The sequence below is a fragment of the Amblyomma mixtum genome, chromosome 2 (assembly GCF_055824585.1).
Source record: "Amblyomma mixtum isolate Tamu chromosome 2, ASM5582458v1, whole genome shotgun sequence".
Taxonomy (NCBI): Eukaryota; Metazoa; Arthropoda; class Arachnida; order Ixodida; family Ixodidae; genus Amblyomma; species Amblyomma mixtum.
The window spans coordinates 284,478,485-284,500,066 of NC_143013.1; the positions used below are offsets into that span (position 1 = coordinate 284,478,485).

General features: G+C 44.1%; 2 protein-coding genes across 3 annotated transcripts in view; one reads left to right on the forward strand and one right to left on the reverse strand.

The window, feature by feature from the left end:
* Window positions 1–455: 455 nt before the first annotated feature.
* Window positions 456–15,647, reverse strand: Gas41 (YEATS domain-containing protein 4 Gas41). 2 transcript variants are annotated; one of them, XM_089570074.1, is made up of 8 exons: window positions 15,571–15,647; window positions 14,451–14,580; window positions 11,207–11,326; window positions 10,349–10,415; window positions 8,076–8,170; window positions 6,525–6,617; window positions 3,705–3,792; window positions 456–1,356 (listed from the first exon to the last, which is right to left on the reverse strand). In XM_089570074.1, the coding sequence occupies exons 2-8, from the start codon at window positions 14,511–14,513 to the stop codon at window positions 1,157–1,159; spliced, it is 726 nt and encodes a 241-aa protein (XP_089426200.1). In that variant the 5' UTR covers window positions 14,514–14,580; window positions 15,571–15,647; the 3' UTR covers window positions 456–1,156. The 2 variants fall into 2 exon arrangements, with proteins under 2 accessions (XP_089426200.1, XP_089426201.1); XM_089570075.1 differs by lacking the exon at window positions 15,571–15,647 and adding an exon at window positions 15,433–15,559.
* A 2,577-nt stretch (window positions 15,648–18,224) lies between these two features.
* Window positions 18,225–21,582, forward strand: part of LOC149364313 (voltage-gated potassium channel subunit beta-2-like) — a 58,227-nt gene continuing 54,869 nt past the window's right edge. Inside the window, exon 1 of the mRNA XM_089574253.1 lies at window positions 18,225–18,513. Coding sequence (XP_089430379.1) covers window positions 18,474–18,513 — 40 coding nt within the window. The 5' untranslated portion in view covers window positions 18,225–18,473. The remainder of the gene's footprint in view (window positions 18,514–21,582) is intronic.

Consider the following 21,582-nt stretch of genomic DNA (forward strand, 5'->3'; position numbering starts at 1 on the left):
TGCTTATCACTCACTAACTAGCCACGCACTGTCGTGGTTAAAAGGTGAGCGAGGGGAGTGCGAGGTGCGAAATGCCGGCCGTTGCATAATCCACGCGCTGGCGGCGACTGACCACACCGCGTAGGGTGCCTCGATGGTGGACATCAATGCACCCTACCACTGCGAGTGTAGCAGCGCCATCCATAGGAGCGAAAGCTGAACTACCGAAGGCGGTATGATGTTATGGCGGCAGAAGGCTAGCAGAAACAGTTCCTGGTGTAAATGCACTAAGTGGAGCATTTGGCAGCACTGCGGGTGAAGCTTCTGTGTGTTGTGCTGGGCTTACATGGCCAGTGCGGCTAAAAGATTCAAGTTAGCGCAACATGCGCGGTAGATGCCCGACATACGGCATCTTCAACACAGCTTGATCCGGCTATTCTGAAAATACATCATACAAATGCTATTGCAAAAATACATACGTTTGAGCAAACTTCATTTCCGAACATTCCCCATAGCAGGAAACCAATAATCTTCTTACAGTGTTGATTGAAGCCGCTCTTTCCCTGCTCAGCAGGATTCACACGATAAAAAAAAGCAGATTGCTCGACAATGATGCAAATTCTCTCTCAGCAGATATATTTAACCTGCGAATGTCCAGCCAAAAGCATATATTTTTGGCATTCTACCTACAAGGTGTCTGGTGAAGCTATAAAATAATGAAGTGAACACGAAAAAGTAAAAAAAAGAAGCATTGCTTCGGACATCTCACAAAAATGTAGTGTCCCATAATAGAGCACAGAAACACACACGAGGTCATTGTAAACTAGAAGGACAACACTGGCTTTTTACAACTGTACCTCTGACTGATCCCTCCATGCTTTTGGTTAAAATCTTCTGAAGTAACCACAGCAACAGGCAATGCATCCCATTCCTATCGCAGTAATCCCCTGCGCATTAGAATCAATGTCTCTGTGACACCATGTTATCTGGAAGTGCTCCCACAGCGAAAGCATGAAATCAAGATGAGCCAAAACATGTGCACACAAGAGTTCATTGTCACCCTGAACATCTTCAAACTCCACTCAAAGCACCAGTCAACAGTGTTCACACCTTACACCTGACACAAAGCAACACTCGAGGAAAGCTGTAGCACACCCGGAGACACACTAAAGGCCTGTCAGGATGTAGCACTGGGAGCCGCCGGACCACCTCCAGGATCTACATCGCCTTGTGACTCCAATTTCGCAATTTCTGCCTTGTACTTGTCGATAGTTTCCCTGGCCACCTTGAGGCGTTCCTTGAGGTCAGCCACTTCTAATCGAATCTTGTTCTTAGCCGACAGGATGGCGTGCAGAGTCTTCTCTTTCTTCTCCTCAACTGGAAAACCAGAAGTGAATGACTGTCAAAACCATTTCGTACTCTCTGCAGTTTCGAATGTGCTTTGTTACCACAGCTTAAAGGGCAACTCGCGAGGTTTTGTGAACATTTCGAGTTGATAGTCACACCACATTCCTTACAGCCCCCTCCCTCCACATACAACAAACCGTTTTCAAAATACTGAGTGGAGCCATTTTAAAACAGGCCGCCGCAGTGGCTCAGTGGTTATGGTGCTCAGCTGCTGACTCGAAAGACGCGGGTTCGATCCCGGCCGTGATGGACGCATTTCGATAGAGGCAAAATGCTAGAAACCCGTGTACTGAGCAATGTCAGTGTACGTTGAAGAACCCAAGGTGGTCGAAATTTTAGGGAACCCTCCACTACGGCGTCTCTCATAGCCTGAGTCACTTTGGGATGTTAAACCCCATAAACCAAACCAAACGATTATAAAAATGTGAAAACAGCACACCAAAACCAAAACTTAGCCTGCGGCTAGCGGACAATGTTTTACACGATGAAGCTATGATAGCACCAACATTAGCGGAAAAACACTCGTTCATGCGCTGAATGGCCGAAGTAGCAACTTAAAATGATGAATCCTCTCACAAAATACCTGAGGTGACCAACTACAAGCCTTGAAGCTTTGTTACTGAAGTAAGAAGCGGGTATCAACATGTGGGGAATGTTTGTGACATAAAAAATGCAGTGTTACTTATAGAAGGAATAGTCTGAACTAAGGCCAAGGAAGCAAAGAACTTTAAAACCGACTTGTGCCGGAATGAAATATTGCATGGCTGACAAAATGAAATATTGCATGGCAGCCAAACTAGGTGGCAATTAGAAAAACCTACAGTATAAGTTTCATAATAATATGGTCACCTCAAAAAACCCTTTGAGCTGCCAGTATTCGTCAGTTCTATGCCCCTGTGTAGTCTTTGTGTACAACAGTATGGAACAAAGCACTGTATGCACTCACGTAAGAGCCACGCTTTTTTTTCCATGATTTTAACGAGGTGTGGCCTTAAACAATGCCAGCATTTTTCTGTCAAGTTTTTTGATCCAGAGTACAGCACTAAATATGCCTCCCCCAATTATGTGGCAAAAGTCATTTTACAACTAACTAACCTACGCCCAACAAAATCTCCATGGAAATCACATATTAAAAGTCTGGATGACGCAACGTGTCACCACCTGACGAGTGGCAGGAACCACCCACAATGGAACAAGATGGTAAATCACTTTACAGGCAGATGTCACATCACCCCAAGTTATTCTAGAAAAAATAAGAACTAAGGTGGGGACCTGTGCCTATAATTATCAAGATCTGCTGCTCGAATAATGGCAGTGAATGTTGGGCCAGCAGTACACAAAGCAACTCCTTGCACATCACCCGCGGCAGTGGGTATGAAGCGACTCTCTCCTAGCTTGCTTTTCCAGTTGCTTCTCTGCCGAGAGAATTGCAGAAATGACTTGTATGTTCCATTTTATTGTGACGTTACTGCGTAATGGAAAACTGGAAGCAAGGGTTGACCTTTCATGATGCCTGGTGACTGCTTTCAAAGCACCTACAACTGTGGCCTCGGTACGGTGCGAAGTGTGCCACTAACTTGCGCACAACCCATTATGGCTTCTACGTGGCAAGGAATCATTCTGATAAGGGTTTGTCCCTTCTGATGTGAACGCCTAGCATGCAAGAAGCATGCACCCTGCATGCATGCATGAACGCCTAGCATGCACTAAGGCAGTGCTGCACAGCGATGAGGCTTCCGTGTGAAAGTAACCTCTACGTGTAGTCTGACAGAATGATGCGCTGTCAGCATGTACTGGTTTTACCAAGTGCTGCAGGCAGCTTTCACAGTCTGGTAGCTGCCACCCAAACAAGTCGCACGGGAAAAATGATAAGGATATGAAATATAATCCTCTTGGCTAAGTTCTTTTCTTTTTTTTCGTTTTGAATTTAATACTAGGTGCCATGTTGGGTGGTGAGCCTTTCACAGGAGTATAATGCTATTTCTTTCACTAGAATTTCAAGGAATGCTGCCTCCAAGTCAATCTGAAGAGCACCAACCATGTGAATGAATTCAATTTTGAATGCTACTGACATGCAAGTGCTTTGATATTGAAAACCTACGCACCTATGCCAATACAATAATGACAAGATCTGTCATCTGGAATGTTTCAATGTAGCATGTATCCATTTTGCCATGCCACATACACAATTTGACAATGTGCTTGCTATGCAGAGCAGCTTTGCAGTCTACTCTCCGCAATATATATGCTGTTGCCTATTCTGCTGTAGGGTCTACTCTAGAGCCATTGAGACCCCACAATAAAAGATGAGTACTCACAGTCGAACTCATGCTTGTATGGGCCCACAGTGAGCGGCCTCGTATTTGTTAGGAGCTGCTGCATCATGACTGTTGGTTCTGAAAATATCTGCGGACCAAAGCAAAATGTTATCCACACAAACACCTTCATCTCAGGTTATGGGCATGCAGAAAGACATCCCTGTCAAAAGCTCCCATGCCCTGTTGTCATCTCGTGTCCCGGAGTGACACACGAACCACGCAACAATCTCTGCCCCGCCCATGCTGGAACAGTGAAGTGGTGAGGAACAGTGACCACCGTAGCACGGGCAGGGCAGAAATTGTCGCATGGTATGTGCGTCACGGAGTGATGCGATTCGATTGACATCACTTTGAGCCCTCCCACAAACTTGCAGTTTTCGAATGGTGTGAGAAATGGCCCATATTAGTAGAACCACAGTGGTGAGGGCAATTGAGTTCTTGAAATTCTAAAAAGTTGATATAGCTATAACTAATTGCCGGCTACAAATATCTAATTGCAATCGGGTGCCTATCAATAATAGTTAAGAGTTAACCAATGTAATTTATTTAATCACTTTACTAGTTAACATGATTTGATAGCTTTGAACATGCGCCAACACTGGTATTACTATGCTGCAAAAAGCTTCTCTTTACCTCAAAAACCTTATTTTTAAAATTAGTGGCGGGCTTCCCTCAAACATCTAATATAGTGTGGCACTGGAAGTGAGAGCCCATCAATGGAGGCTTAGAAATCATGGCAGATTTGGATTTCAAGGAAGAAGATAGAAGGAAAAAATAAAGGAACAGGTTGGAGTGCATCTTCCAGGCACTGCCACTTATGAATAGAAGATTACCAATATCCTCAAAAAGAAAGTGTATAGTAATTGATGCACTGCACCAGTGCTCATCTATGGGGTCGTAAGATGGAGGCTAACTTAACTGAAATGAGGCTCAGGACAGCAGAGCAAAATGTGGAAGACAGAACAATAAATGTGCCATTCAAAAAAAGACAGCAGCACAGACAGAAAACAAATTAGAGGTAATATTAATACGCTAGCAAAGATTAAGACGAGGAAATGGGCTCGAGCGGGAGATGTAAACTGAGCAGACAACTAGTGGCTGGTCAGAGTGACAATGTTGATACCAAGGGAAAGGAACTGGCTGAAAGCGGTAGAGAGCTTCAATCAAGTAACAAGATTACAAACATCGCTGAGAAAGGATGATTGTGGCTGGCGCAAGACAGGAGTAACTGGAGGTCAAGAAGAGAAACCTGTGCTATGCAGTGGACTTCACTCAATACCTGGTCGCCATCATTAAATGAGCACCAGACAAGTTGGAGAATCAAGGCAACTGATGCAAAGATAAAGCTGTCATCTATAAGGGACAGTAATATTGCAAACCAGTCATTCTGTGTTGGTCAGAAAATGAGTACATTTCCCATTGCGGAGCATTTGCCACTGCATTCTTGTCTTAATGCTGCAGGAGTTGCAGGTAAAAGCCAAAGGCGTGGCAGCTGGAAGAACAAGTCAATACACAACACTATATATAAGAAGTTTTGATGTGATTCGTCCAGTTCGTTACTGACTGTGTAATCAACCTGCTATAATTTGTTTTTGCACTGCTGCGCCCTGTAAGCAGTCTCTTGGGCCTCGTCAAGCTGCCTTTTAGCAGCTTTTAACCCCTGAGACTGTCCAGGATGTTTCTGGTAAATAAAACAAACAAAAATCCAGTGAAGATGGGAGTGGGAAGCCCACACAAGGGCAAAATGGATAGGACAGAAAAATGAACTCCAGCCCCTATAAGCAGACATAAGCTGGCATTTCCCTAAAGGTCGGCTCAAGCTGTGGGTAGCGGTGCAAGCATCATGATTACTGAGAGGAGCAAACAGCAGCAAGAAAAAATTTCGTAACAAGGATGTGACTTCACCTTATTAAAAGAAAGAGAAAAATATTGTGGTTGAAGTTTTCTTGCGCAGTAACTTAGATTTTACCATGAACCCTTTCACTGCCAGGTTTTTTTACTCACAGCTGCAGACACCCTGTCGGGTTTTTTTTGCATGTTAGTTTCCTGGAAATTTTTTGCTAGTAATGCACTAAAATGCTCTGCAGGACATGTAGACATGTTTATTCAGGATAATCTTATAGATATTAGTTGTACTGAATCAAATCTTCAAGCACCAATCGTGCCTGTCGGATTTCCTCCTCTTACGCGGATTTTGCAGTGGCAGGGGGACTTCATCGCCGTCATCACTCGACAGGGCACTTAGGTGGGCTCCTTCCTCGTTCTCATTATCATTGGACTCCGAATTCACAAGCAGTTTTGAATTTCTTCATCCGTCAAAGCGCGGACGAGTGTGGCACATTGCCTCACATGGCTGCTGTGAGGAGACCAAAACGAAGTGACTTGGATGTGTAAACATGCGCGCCATCTGTTGTGTAAAATTTACCCTACAAGATCTATGAATTTATGGGGTCTCTCCATAGATGGCACTACATGTTTGCATCGTTATTTTTTTACACGAGTATTATCGGGAGCGGCAGGGGGTGAGTTAAAAAGCCAAAACGAGTTAACTCGGGAGAGGCAGGGGGTGTGCATATGTGGTAGCCCGAGTTATCTCGGGAGTGGCAGTGAAAGGGTTAATAAGAATAAACAGAAAAAAAAATAGGAACCAAATAAGTGACCAGCAGCCAGTACTGCTGCATTTTCTCTAGATGACCAGTGGCATTATTGGCAAGCACAGCAGCCACTCTCAGTTTGGCATACAATTTGTAAGGTAAAGCTGTGCTCAGGACATTCAGTAGCTCCAGCCTGTTAAGGAACCACAGAATTAAAAGCACTCACCAACTCATCATACGATTCTGACACAAGCTGCTTCTTCCCAAGCATGATGTTCGTCTCACTTTGGAAAAGCTTCAAGATATGGTAGACAGTCACCTAAGGAAGTGCAACATGAATCAGCAGTGCGAAAAGAAGGCTGGCCGAGCACAGTAGGTATGCAAAAGTCAAAATTGGCATTTAAACGTTCAGACCCCTGCCCACAGCAAAAAACAGCATTTTCTAGACATTGTGACATGTTCAGTTCTCTGCTCTTGGTAGCATTAAACATCGCAACAAAAAAAAATTATATCATACGAGCGACATTTACAGAATAACCCTTGCAGTGGTCCCTGACCACTTGATGATCAATGCTGACATCACATCACATAGAAGCTGAGCACGCTGATATGTACAGACGCCCACACACAGCTGTCCAGAGTGCTGGAATGATGAACTTGGTGCTGCATTTGTCACAATCGCCGCTGTTGAGAGGGCCCAATATAGCTTTTAGAGACAAGAGGAGCTAAACATGATCCATGGGAATGTGCACGCACAAGAAGATGCTGTTTCAAACCCTAGGCAACTCGTAAACAATGCCAGTGCTTCCCTTTGTGCGTTGTTTGGTCAAGTTTCAGTAGTAAGCCAGCACCCCCATACTGGCCCCTCAACTAGAGTGGTGCTCTCAATGTCAGTGCAGACCATACACATGTGCACAGAAACTACACAGAAGCCTTCCAATGTCGTTTTTGAGAAAAAATGAGGGTTAAGTACATCCAATGACACCTGATTGGTTGAATTCGCCAGTCAAGCCAAGCAAAGCTAAATCAAGAAAGGAACTCTTGTAAAACGAATCACCAATCCAAGGGGATAGACTTTGAGAGGAATGAAATGAGAGTGAGACAATTAAAGAAACAAGCGTCAATATGAAGACATGTAATTAGTGGAGACACATAATTAATGAAGAAATAAGACACTTTGTTACCACTAGTGACAGATTAGTTTTTATGAGGCAAACCAACAGTAAGGAATATGGGGCTCACATAGTGCTGGAGTGCTCCATATTAATGTAGAATATCTGGGGTTCTTTAAAGTTAACCAAAAACTGAGTACACAGGCAATTTTACTTTTTGTCTGCAGACAAACGGTGGATTTAATGATGACTCTTGATGGGATGGTCGAATTTTCACAGTATGTTATCAAATATTCTTTGGCAAAAAGAAAGAGGTGTGTGTGTGTGTGTGTGTGTGTGTGTGTGTATGGGGGGGGGTCAAAAATAGTTTTTTCCTGGACAATACTCATTCTGTAGGGGGCCGTCGTACCTTCTGCCCAAATCTACCCATGTGAACAGATAAAGTTAGCAGTGAACTTGTCAGTAGTGAGCTGCACTGTGCCCTGACCAAATGTGGTGTTTTGAAAGAACATTCAGATTTCTGAATGCTAAGGGGGTTTCACTCAGTTCCCAATTTAAGGGGCTACTCCGTTATGACCAATGGATGCGCAGTGCACTATCAAAGCCCAAGCACTGCTAGGCCAATTCTAACTTCTGTCCAAGAACTAATGAGACGTCATACTCACCGGTCTTTCTGTGGTATCCATGAAGTATATTTTAATGACAATTTCAAATTCACCCCAACCAGTCTCTGTCACTTCGTATGGTGGCTTTGTCACCACTGCATAAAAAAAAAAACTGCACTAAAGGACACATTACAAAAGACAAACTCAACACCACAGTCAATCAATCACGAATCAGTAGAAAAGTGCTCGGTCAAATAATCTGTTCTTCAGAATCCACAATTACCCGCAGCATGCAAAAGAAAGGATAAAGAAGATGCTAAACAACATTATTAGGGCACAATGTCCTGAAATCCTACTTGTAGCATGTCACATTACAAATGGTTATCAACATTTGTTTGCACTGCTACTGTTTGTACACTGATTTGCTACCAGACAGAATGAACATAAAAATGCACAAAAAGGAAAATACATATATTCCACCTCTTAAAAGACTGAAAAAGATAGGCAGCAGTGACCAAGCAATTTATGACACTGATATCAGTAGAATAGAATAAGCTGAGCTTATACTGACCAAGTTGGTTCACATCATCCTCACCAAGGTAAGTTTGATGCAACCACTGCATGCCCATGTGCTTAGTTCTAGCTTCCACAATAAAGACTATTATTAATACTACAAAGGCATCAATCTTCATCCCAGAATATGCAGCCAATAACACCTTAACACACAACACAGTTCAGAGCGAGTCTTATGTTGAATGTTTGCTCTCAGTAAGGAGCCATCAACTCGGCACCAATGTACTTTTTCAGAGAACCAGAAGCATACAGATCATTGAGGAGACGGAGTGAAAACTCGAAGAGTAACAACATTAAGTGTTCTGTTTGTTAGGTCACAATGACAATGAGAAAAAATGAAGCGGCTGCAGAAGAAAATAACAGTGAGCATTAACCCTTTGAAGGTTTTTGCCGTATATGTACGGCGGCGGTTTTCTGTCCCGCAAGGTCTTTGCGTACGGGTACGGTTTCGATCTTCCGTTTGAAATTTTGCGCCAAAAGAACAATGCGTGCTCACTGGGGGGTGCTGCCACCTCTTAAGACTTACAAGAATTGTTTGAATTTTGTGCTGCCTTCTTACGGAGATAAGCAGAACTTATGTCTAGCTTTAGCGCGGCGGCACTGACTGCGGCAACACCCCTTCTGTAGTTTTGGTTTCACCACGTGATGGCAACGGAGTCGCGCGAAATCTGAGTTTTCTTTTTGTCAGCACTATCTTGCAGGGGCTGCCGAAGTTGATTTCTATCTTTATTGGCACTGCTCTTAGCTTGCTTATCACCGTTGCTCGTGAGATATTCTCGCCCTCTGTGGCAACGCGCCTACGCGGTTTCGATTCCGTCGCGGGATCGCAACGGAGTCGCACGAAACGTGTTTTCTCTTTGTGGGCACTGTTTTGCAGAGGCGGCGAAAGTTGATTTTTATCTTTATTGGTGCTGCTCTTAGCTTGCTTATCACCGTTGCTATTCTATTCTATTGAACATTTTCCAGTTGTGAGTGATGCTGTCACCAAAGTACTGTTCCTAATTTTTTTTTACTATTTATTCTCGATTATATACATTTTGTAGATTCAAGATCCGCAATAAGGTAATTTGACCACCTGGGAAAGTTTTCTTCAAAATAATTCGACCCTCAACTGGTTAAGCCAAAGGAAAGTGCAACGAATTACTCCATTGAACCAAAAAAAAAAAAATAATAATGCCTTGTGCCAGAATGTCGTGACAGACGATGGCAAATGCTACCGTGGACACATGCTCCATGCATCGCAAGCTTGGCACACACATTTTATGTTACTACTGACAGTGTGCAGCCGCGTTGTCTTGTTGGCCGAACAATGGCATTTAATAAATGACTTAGTCATGATGCTAAGCTGTAAATTAATGTGAAAATAGTTGAAGAATGCCTACGTCTAGCTTCTTCAAGGACACTGGACAGGCTATCCTTTGTTTCCATCCAGCACCAATTTGCAAGGGCCCATGCAGGGTGCCTTCTTAGCATTTTTATCAAAATGACCACACTCTTTGATGGATATTCTGACAGCTCAAAATTTACACACATTCCCTTCAAGCAGGCCTGTTATATCTTCTCGAGCAACTGCACCGTAGCAGGTGATAACAGCACATCCCAACAAAGCTGTTAACCAGAGCACTCCACTACTCTCAAGCTGTGCAGAATGAGGTGCCACATCATCCACAGCATAACTTATGCAAGTCACAGTAGTCAGTAAGTTGGAAGTACACACTGCCTGAGTGGCAGGATTGAACAAGAGAATTCCAAATACTCACCCCTATTCTGGTTTGGGTAACTCTCATGAAGCTTGAAGTGCACTTTCTTGACATACGAAGACATGTCCTAAAGAAATCATGTACAACCCATTAGCCTTTCAACTAACCTTCACAACAGTGCGCCCCTTTTGTTTGCCAGAAGATACAAGTTTGACCCAAGTGGCTTGCTGCACTTTTCACACAATAAAAAACTGCTGCGCAAACTTTAGTACTACGCCAGACTAGACCAGTGGGCAGTCTTTCTAGTATCAATAATACATTCAATACATAAGTACTGAGACTCATCAAGCACATCACTTTTCTGATGCACAAATGTCAATGAACAGCAGATTCTGCTTAATACAGCACTAATTAAAAGCAGTTACTTGGCAAGCAGATGTTGTGAGACATTGGCACGACAGCTTGAAAGCAAAGTGGGAAGAGTTGGTCTAGTATACCTTAGTGCTCAAGTTTTGTACAGAATACAAGCATTCAATGAATGTTAAACTTAAAGCAAGATTGCCATAATTATGTAGCAAACACTGATGAATGGCAGCCAAGAAAAGATGCTAGCAAGACTGCTTCTTTCAGTGGATAGCAACACACTTCTTGACTTTTGCTAGGTAGCTTAAGACTTGTCCACAAAAATTTGATGCAGACACCTATTACTATGGCTTGCCTTAGCAAAACTGCACATCTATTTCAAAGTGATATCTAATAATATTGAAAGCATGCATTACTCAGATTTCACTACTGTCTAGGTAGTACTCCTTGCTTTGACTCAAAGTATACAGAATAAAAGAAAGAAGCTTTATGTGAACATCTGCAACAAACGCAAAGTTACAGGAAGACTGGTAATAAGAGCAGTGGCATACATACTTCATTTTTGTATGGCTTCAAGTAAACAGTCCACTGGTGAGTGTGGCCGTCTTCCTCTCGTTTCTTCCCAAAGTAACGAGCAACATTTCCATACACGATGGGTTTCACAATAGTCAGCCCCTGTGAATGAAAAGACGAGAACAAATGAGAAGCTGATTATGACCCTGCTAGAAGCTGATTGTGGCCCTGCTTGTCACAGAGCATAAAAGCTCCTGTTACACCTCAACCGCTGGTGTGGTTCCCATTGTATTTGCAAGAGGCTGCAAGCCCGATGAACTGGTGGTGATGCAACGTCTACCTCATTCTGACCATGGCACATAGCCGGGGCTACTACTGATAGAATTTTTTTTTAACTGCGCAAATGTCCCTTTTAGCATAAGGCGGTTATAGGTACATATGCAGACCTGTGCTAGCTATAAATGTAAACAAGGCCTGCGTTGGGGCCCATGAGTCCAGACGCTTGTGTCTGGCGGTCGGCTAGGGTGGTAATCCTGGCTGCAAAGCTGTAGCTTACATGCTGCCCTAAGTCCGGAGCAGGTTATCAAGAAGTGACCTACCCTCGCCTCTGTAGCAGGAGCGGGAAAGAAGGGGCAGGTCTGGCAGAAATGCAAGGCTTGACTAATACATAGCAATAAAACTAACCTCCACATGCAACACTCATGCATCTTGACAGGATATCAACAAATTTACACATTATGGACTCATTTAAGTTGGCCAGGACACAACTTCACAATGGCACCAGAAGCCCAACTTGCACCCTCACTACCACCTGCTCTCCAGTGATGTGTAAACAGATTTTTTCACAACAAAGTCCAATTAAATACTCAGACAGTAACAACATGACCTTGCTTGCTTGAAGACTACTAAATTACTCTAAACATTTGCTACCACTGACACTCACAGCAGTGCTTACATTGTGAGTAAGTGATACATTATCAAAATGATTAAATATTGCGTATATGATGCAGAAGGCTGAAAAAGCAACAAAAATTAAGCATCAGAACACCGACCAATTGGCACATAACTTTTCAGGCATCAGTTGCCCCGTTGAAAGGCAATGAAAGCTACCTAGTCAAGCTGCACCCACACTGTCTGACAACCACTATGAGTCGAGCACACAACTACACTCAATTTTAAGGCAAGCCTTTAATGCCTCATGCTGTCTGTGTCAACAGCCATGTCAACAGATGTGTCTGCCTTTTGACGGGTGTCCACCAAGATATGTGTGACAGTTACTGTGTAATTTCCTTTCCTCAAATACAATTTTCAGTTTCTTCATTATGGCCCCTCTTTCTTCTTTCACTTGCGAGTTCCTCCCTTCCTGTACAGTGCTGTCCTTAAGGTGTCCACCGAGATGACTGAGAATTACAGTGCCATTTCCTTTCCTCAAAAAGCGTTGTGGACTCCCTGGCAGTGCTACAACACCCTGTCGCCTTCCACTGCTAAAGGCGAAGCTTAAGTGCCATTAATTAGCAGACAGTTAGTGCTGAGTGATTAATCAGTAATTAGAGTCATTAATTAGTAATTTGTCAATACTTCGTCATCAGTTATGTGTCACGTCATCCAGTCGTGACGTCACCAGTGTCACATAGGCAAAGTGGTGCGAAAAACGCTTTCGCCTCTACGCACTTTAGACGGTCAAAGTGCCCCCTGAGTTTTTTACTCTATGCATTCATTTACTCCTCTGAGCCCTTATAATAATGAAGTGTATGCTCGTACCCTTGATAAATGGTAGCGCTTTCCTCAAGATAACTGATACACAGATGCATCTAATAGTCCAGAGTAATTACTAGATCATTGGAAAAGTTTGATCACATTTTGCTACTCCCTCTCAATGCCACTAAATACACCTAAACAAAAAACATGGAAACTAGACTATACAAAACTTAATGACATCATATTTGAACATGGCTTAGCAAACAGAAGCCTCTGCCATTACTGCTTAATAGATTTCCCTTCAGTCATTCACAACCATGAAGCACAATTTATCACCTCTCAATAAGACCGTCCCCACAGAAATTATCCCTTGACCAGCCTTCATCGGCTCAGTAGTGAAGAATTATCAGAATTTTCCTTGCAATACACATTAAAATGCTCCTAGCTTGTGCGCCACTTGCAAGCTATGTATTGTGCCATTCTTTTTTCTTCACCTCCCTTATTTATAGCACCTGTGTGGCTCAACAAAATGCTTACCATAAGCACAAGACATTATGAATAAAGAATAATTTAACAAGGGAGCAATTCATTAGTACCCACCCAAGTGCAGCCAAAGCTAGAAATGAAAGCTGCAGGGCTTCCACAGAAACTTCATAGTTGAAGAAAAATTCATCCTGGTCCAGGATTCGAACCCGAGATCACCCTGTCACCACGGAAGTCACCCTACCAACTGAGCTAACCAGGATCGCTAGCATACGGTAAGGCGAGAGCGAATTGGACAACAGTTACATCCTGTGGGGGATTCCCTTAATCTTCGGACCAAAGAATAAACTCTTTAAACATAGGAATAACCACCTCTAGCACACAACACTGAACACAGGCAGGTGGAATAACCTCCAAGTATTTAATGTTGAGGAGTCCTAACCTCTCAAAACCAACCCTTTCAGGTGTTAGCCCTAGTTCAGACTGCTTAGACTTTGCTGAGAACTTTCCCGTTTTGTGCATGTGAACAAAAGCAGTGATAACTTCTATTATGGTACTGTTCCTTTACGTTCTCCTTTACCGTGATGCCCTTGTTTGACCCACTACGAGCACCAAAAATATATATGACAAGGCCTTAGTGGTTCCTTCTATATTATTTGGTTCATATGGTCCTTTTAAATGTGAGCTGAGACTTCAGCAAACAAACACTTTTGCATTTCCATACTAAGCTGTTGTGGAATAAAGGACTGTCATCATGGCTCAGAGCAAACATATGGTGAGATACGAAGCACACACTCTCGCTCTCATATGCCTTCAACTTACAGAGAACCAATAAAAATAAATAACTCTCATTAGACCAGTGAAATGGCAGTTAACCAAGAAATTAATGTATTTTGATGTGCTTAAGCGAAACGTAGGCTGTGAGGCTAGCCACAATGATAGGTGCTACATTAGTCACAAGCACTGGGGTTCAGGAATTAAACCTGCGACTTCATGCAAGGAACAGCTCTTCATTCCTTCTCAGCTACTAGAGCGGGTAAAGCTACAGAAGGTGAAAAATGAGGCAATCCCAAAGAAAGCAGGCAAAAGCATGCATACCACGTACCTTCACCCTCCCACCGGGTTCTTGGACAATCTCTGGAATTATGCCCGGCATGACGACTGCCATTACACAGCAACAGACCGCTGAAGAGAGCTTTCTGCCGACAATCTTTGTGTACAGCCTACGGTTACACCTGCATGGTTAAAGATAAAACATATAAACCATAATAATAGTGAATGCGAGTTGTATGTTATAAAGAAAGAGGCACAAAATGTTTATCGAATATCAAAATGCTCATCCAATATCAAAAGAAAATCCTAGATTAAAGCTAGGAGGGATCATAAAGTGAAATGGCCCAACAAGTGACTTAGCTGACAGCATGTAATGCTATTATAAACAGGTGACAGGCCTCTATTAGGTTATGATGCAAATATGGACACGTAATCATTATTACCTTTTCAAACTTCTGAATGATTAATGAATTTTTATGCACGAAACAACAGAGTGGGTCAAAGGCAGGCTGCAGTGATGGGCTTCAGACTTATTTGGGCACATTGGGTACCTTGACTCGCACCAAAATCTCAGTCGAACCGGCGGACTCGTGCTCGGGGACCACAGAACCGGAGTTCAGACTTCTGAGTGATAAATGCGCGGCGCAAAGTTTCGCCCAGGTATCAGAACGGCAACAACAAATCGCTCTGGCACACCACTATCCTCGTTAATACAAACAGGAATCGCTCACAGAGACCTCATCATCACATGTTTTTAGCAGGAATCGAGCAATTCTTCACTCTGTGCTGTCACAGCTTACTGCGTCTACCAGTAAGCGAAACAGCATATCCGAAACAATAACAGCCGCTTTGTCTGTGTAGCGCACGTAAATCAAGACTGACACATCTTGACACGTTTTCGATGAAATATAAATAAGTGAATACCATAAGTAAATCGACTCCTGAGACCGAAATAAAACATAAGTTGGCACGCTGCACCGAGGCCCGAGTGCGCGATGTTGACTTCGGAACAACGAGAACGCTAGACCTCTTACCCGCGATTGGCGCAGCTGCCACGAAAAGCATGCACTTCGTAAAGACACACACTGTACTCTTATAGTATTTGTTTCACAAAATGAAAGGCTGGATATGCCTACACTTGCGTACACACAAGAAGAAAAGGTCGAACTTACGAATAGCGCAGCGCGCGCAGCCGCTGAACCGCTCACAAATCCATGATGAGCGCCATTTTGCACAGGGTGGCTGCTTCACTGTAGTGGTTCGCTAGTTCCATCAGAGCGCGATTTCAAAGAGGATGCCAGCTACAGCATAAACACGAAATGTCAGTTTTAAATGCGATTTTACTTCCTATTTTGTCGTATTCTGTGCATTTTGCGCAATTTCTACAAGCGCCGGCTTGCATACGCTTCGTACCTAACCCAGCGTTGGCCTTCGCTTTCGGTATCGGGCGCCTTAGGTTGTGTGGCTGTTCGGGGCTCGTTCATGAAGTAAATATGGTTTATGGTTTATGGGGTTTAACTATAGTGCCTAGAAATATGCAAAATTTCTAGGCACTATAGTTCAACGTCCTAATTTCGCCTCCGTAGAAATTCGACCGCCGCGGCCGGGATCGAAGCCGCGTCTTTCGGGTCAGCAGCCGAGCGCCATAACCACTGAGCCACCGCGGTGGCTTGAAAGTTACTGTGCTCAGGAATGATTTCTAGTGAGAAAAGGAAATCAGGAAAATTAATAAAAATGGTATTTGAAATTTGGTAGCGAAACGCGATGTTGAAATTAATTTTTTTCTCAAGGCTACGCCCTGAAGATTATAAAAGAGGTGATATCTTCGTGCTGCTGCGAAGTGCGGACCGACGTCGTCTAAAATATGAGAGTCATCTGTCCCTACTGGTCTCTTGATTCCTAAACTTCATATTAAAGAGTAACAATTTGGATTGGGGTGTGGACTGCACATAAAAGTAAATGGGTGTTGTTTTTTTTTTTTCGTTTTTGGGTCTTTTTAAGAAAACGGTTATGCCCTCTGCACGTAGGACTTTTGCCTTTCCAAATACTTTATTATTGAATTGTGAGGAAACGTAGGGGGGGGGGGGGGGGGGGCTGAATTTTTTCTCGATATTTACCTCCCTGCTGCGCCACTTTTACAATCATGCAAATTCACTGCCCGCCCTCACCTTCCTCCACGGCTGTGCAAAAACATAATTAGATAGAACTGCATCGACCCAACTGAATTGCTTGGGCGTGTCACTTTAAGCTCAGAGCAAGCAAAAGAGTGCGACGAACAAGAGATGAGGCGGGCAAGGGCAGCGCGTTCGCTAGCCCATTCCGTGTCTCTCTTCATCTAACTGCTGGTCGGTTGTGCATGCGTTCAGAATGGTTATGCTTATATTCCCTGCCTGTATAGAAAAAATTGTTGAGCCCCAAAAGCAGCGCAAAAGGCGGAAACAAGGCAGGCCAAGGTTAGTCTTGCCCTGCTATATTTCCTGGTCCTGTTTATTTAGGGCAAAAAATTCTCCCTACATGCCGAATATCAACTCACTCAGCTCTAAGTTTTGGCCACGTCGCCTAAATCATCTAAATCCTGGCACGACTTTCGGTTTGCACTTTTCTCGTCTACCATGCGGACATGAAACCGTGTGCATCCATACCGCCTACACTCCGATATGGATGCACAAGCTCCACCGCGCCACATCACCTATGTGGGTAAACTTTGATATTGTGGGTGATGTAAACAATTTACTTTTAGCGTGCCCGCCTTTTTGTGCCGAACTTGTGACACTCCTAGGTAAAGGAAATTGAACGTTGCAGTGGACGATGTCTCCAGCATCGTGTACTCCGAGGGTTTCCCAACTGAGCGACGGTCAGTATCAAAATCACTCTTGAAGTTTTACGAGGACACTGGTGGAGGATTGTGGTAGACACAAACCATGAAAACAGTGACTCAGGTGGACCGATTACCGACAAGCCATTGTAGAATTCCGCCTGTATACACTCACACCACCACCAAACACCATTATCGAAAGATCGTCTGCTCGTCGTGGCGTAGCAGCTGGAATACGATTAAATCAACGTCAGCGCAGGAAAACCTATCGCGAACAGTCGGAATCGCATCAGCGGTCAAGGTACAGCCTGCTTTTGCTTTCTTTTATTTTTGTTCCACTTAATTACCACTTTTCGAACCAGCCGTGAAGAAGTCAGAGGACGCTGCACTGACTCTTGCGGTCAGGGTCAGGGCCTCCTAGATAACCCGATCTCAAACATTTCCCACTCCTTCGCTGCAGCGCAAGTGAAAACAAAAAAAAAATCCATGGTTATATATTTTTCTACCCGCCTTACTCTATCGAATCGTGCGTCTTCTACAACACCACTGGGCAGTTTTAGCGCAGCCGGGCAGCGGCGTTTATGGTACAGTGGTGCTAAAAATTTCTATTAATAGAGTTCGTCGATGCGCGCGCATCGAGGAACCCGCTATCATACGCCCCGGGCCAAACTCTTTTGCCTTCGCTTGGCAGGCGGGAAATTGTCACTACCAATTCACAACGTCAGTGTTGTGAGTATAAGCTGTATCCCGCTGGCTTCGTTAATCGCAAGCATTTTCGCTTGCCTCGTTTCGTAAACTACAGGACTACGTGGGCTTGGTTCGTTACCGCGTGCGCCGTTCTCAACGCGCTAGGAACCAAAATGGCGTCACTCGGCTCAAAGAATTTCTTCGCGTCCGCTCCCTCTCCACAGTGGGGGATGCTTTTCGGGACTTGGGGAGAGGGGGAACCGCGGCGCGCGCTGGCGGTGGGGCCCAGACGCGGAGGCGCCTCCCTCATCGATCCCGCCGCCGCAACGGGGCAACTTTTCTTGTCAACTTTTGTTGGGCGGCGCGGGCAGCGGCGACCCCCTTCAGTCGTCCCGTTGCGGGACGGCCAAGAAAAAGGATGCGGATGGGATGACCCGGCGGCCGGATCGCTTGACTGGCCGAGCGTCCGCCTCCCCGCAGCAGTTGTGCGACACACAAGTTGACGCTCCTCGGGCGGGGTTTCCGGTGTGATGTTTGCCCCGTGTCGACAGATTTGCTGACAGGAGAGACGCGATGAACTACTACTGCGACGAAGAGTGCCAGCTATTGCCCGGTAAGGAAAGGAGAGAATCCTATGTATCCTGTTCTATTAACAGGTCCCCATGGCCGGTTTTGTTGTTTGATCACTTGCGCGCGTTTTTGGAAGGTTTCACACGACACCTTGATACGCGCGTTTTCCTATTTCTTATATATTTTTCTTTTGCCAAACCTGCTTCGGAGTATGTCCCTTTGTGAAACAGTACAGCGTTAGGAGTGGCTCCCGAATCTCGCTTTTGAACAGACTGCTTCAGAATGTGTGCGGAAACAATATAGGAAAGAGGGGTAAATATAGCTGATACTTTCTTGTGAGCTTAACTTACAATATTGACACCTTCATGAGAGCGTCGGTGTGGTTCAAGGATCTCGCTGTGCTATATAATGCGACTTAAACGCGCAGGTTTTTCATCATCGTGCAATGGAAAACGACGAAATTTATTTGACGCATTTCTATATCACATGAACGACAATATATCGAGGAACAGAAACGCCTAAAAGTAATAATGATGAAACACAATGTCGTAATAGTTAAGGAAACTGATTTGTTTTAAACGGTTGAAAGAGACCAATTTGCTTACTTTGTGTTTCTTTTCTTTACTGGAGTGTTTCTGTGTTCACTGAGTCCACTGTTTCACAGCATTACTTATATTAATAGAGAATGCGGTAGAAGTACGAGAATGCGGTATAAATGCGAAAATTATGCATGGAAGAATATGCCGCACTTACGGTACCTTTATATCTGCCTGTCAGGCGCATCGTATACACAAGAGCAGTTAGAAACATGTATACGCGTATTTCCTCATTTTTGCATATTATGTGCGAAAAACATCGGTTCGTCTTGGACATACTTCCGTATATTTTTTTTTTAACAGAGAGGTTTCAGTTGGCATTAAGACACTACCAAACACTCAAATCGCTAAATACTGAATTCCGCAGAGAAACATTTTTTCAAAGGCAGCCTTTGAGAACAAACAAGGCCCCTACTGTGTGGTTGGTCAGGTTGGGCCGTTATGGTACTACAAAATAAGTTATTTCAGTTAGGAGTACGAATGAAGTCGCCGGAAATTGTTTATGATAGCTAACCCTTTACTTTGGCCATTGTAGGAACCAGGGTATATCTGCATCATTTCCTTATGACTGTCGTAAATGTCTGTGCTTAATTATATGTATGTAATATGCACGGAACTGTTCCTCGCGATGTTCGTCACAAACGCGTGACACAAACAAAATATAATAAAGAAAGGTATAAGAAAAAAACAAGAAAACAAGCGCAGCACATGGAGGTGAATGCGCTATTTCAGAACAAAGAATGCGTTAGAAATCGCTTCCTGAAGCTAGGCCTTGTTTTTTTTTTCTTGTGTGACGCAATGTGATGTGGTTCCTCTTTCGCATGCGTAAATTCCTGCTGACGCACGGAGTTTGCGTCTCAGCAGTTGCAGCACAGCCTGCAAAGGGTTGATTGGTTGCCGGAAAAGATACGTATTCAGTTCGATCACGCAGGGTTCGAATTGCGCTGATCTCAATGCATGAGTGCGCCAGCATTTCAACTCCAATGAAATTCCGCAGTTCGGTTCGTTCGAATCCACTAACCCATGCTCAGCGGCCAAACAGCTCAGCAGAGGGTACATACATAAAATAGACATTTTATATTCAAAATTGCATTGTTTGTTTGCTTCTTCCGTAGCCTTCAAGGAGGGTAAACACAATAAAAACTCTTAGACGATCCTCGGCGTATAGTTTGAATGCGTTAGCAGCCAAACTTTCGTTATATCCGAGGTTGACAAACTTAAGTTCGTTATATCCGAGGTGGTGCACTTGGTTCGTGATCCGAGGTAGACACACGAACTTCGTTACATTTGAGGTCCAGGAAGGAAAGTTCTTTATATCCGAGGGGCCCCCTATGGTTCGTTATATCAAACGTAGAATACCAAGTTCGTATAGGTGGTACACTAAATTCGTTCTTAGCCCGCTGGGCAGGAGGGTCACCTGCCACTAGCTACTGACATACGGCGCTCGCCATTTCCGCTTGTACAGACCCTTCTACTGCTAACGCATTTGAAATGATGGCGACTGGCTTCCCTCTGCATCAAAATAAAATGTAAAACAACGCCTAATGACAACGGAAACAAAAAATATAGTGTGTCTGCAACTGCATTGTTCATGGTAGTCAAACTACTTCGAACTGAGAACCTGAAAAATTGAAATGAAAAGTATACATTGTTATGGGCTGCATAACGAATTCCACCCTGACGTCTTAGACTTCATGTACAGAGTGCACCAAACATGAAAGCGCAGAGCATTCATCATCCGTCGGGAAACAGCTGAAAAAAGAAAAAAGACATTGTCTTTACTGGTCGTCTGTGTTTCTTTCATTTTATCTTCGTTGCGCGCTTCTGGGCACTACCGTAGCTTCATTGTTCGTTGTTGCATAAGGGACTCATATCGCCCCCCCCCCCCCCCCCCCCCCAAAGGATGAGCGTATACATACAATGCATAGGATGAACGAACGAAGAAAATAGCACGAAGGCGGTCGTTAAATGAGGCGATGCAGTTTTTTCGTTAGCAATATGACGGCGCGATGAAGATTTACGCCGCAAAAGAAAAAAAAGATGGAAGACGAAAGTCAAAAGGACATCCGGGCTATCTTGGGAAACCGCTCTAAAGGAAATGAAGGCATGGTACATTTAGCACCGTCGAGAAGCCGTTGACAGAATGGATTGTTACGAGTCGTGCGGGCTCATTTGATCGTGCTTTTCACCGGAGGGCGCATACACGCAGGCACAAATTGGCCCAATGATAAAGTAATCTCTTTCGGTTATGACGCATAGGTGGAGCAATCATCGATGTACTTAATATTTGTAAGGCTAATAGCGCCGGCATCTTGACAACACCTCCTCAACAGCGCGCCTTCGCCGTCACATCCACCTCAAGTTTACCACAACCGCCGCCCAGCACCAAAAATTGCCCGAAGATTTTAGAGCTGATTTCATTTGGCGTCTAATTAATCTTTTACCTCATAATTCTTGGAAAACTCCGCGGAAGTGCTTGGTCTCACTTTGGAGAGATCTACTGGAGGCGGTTCATG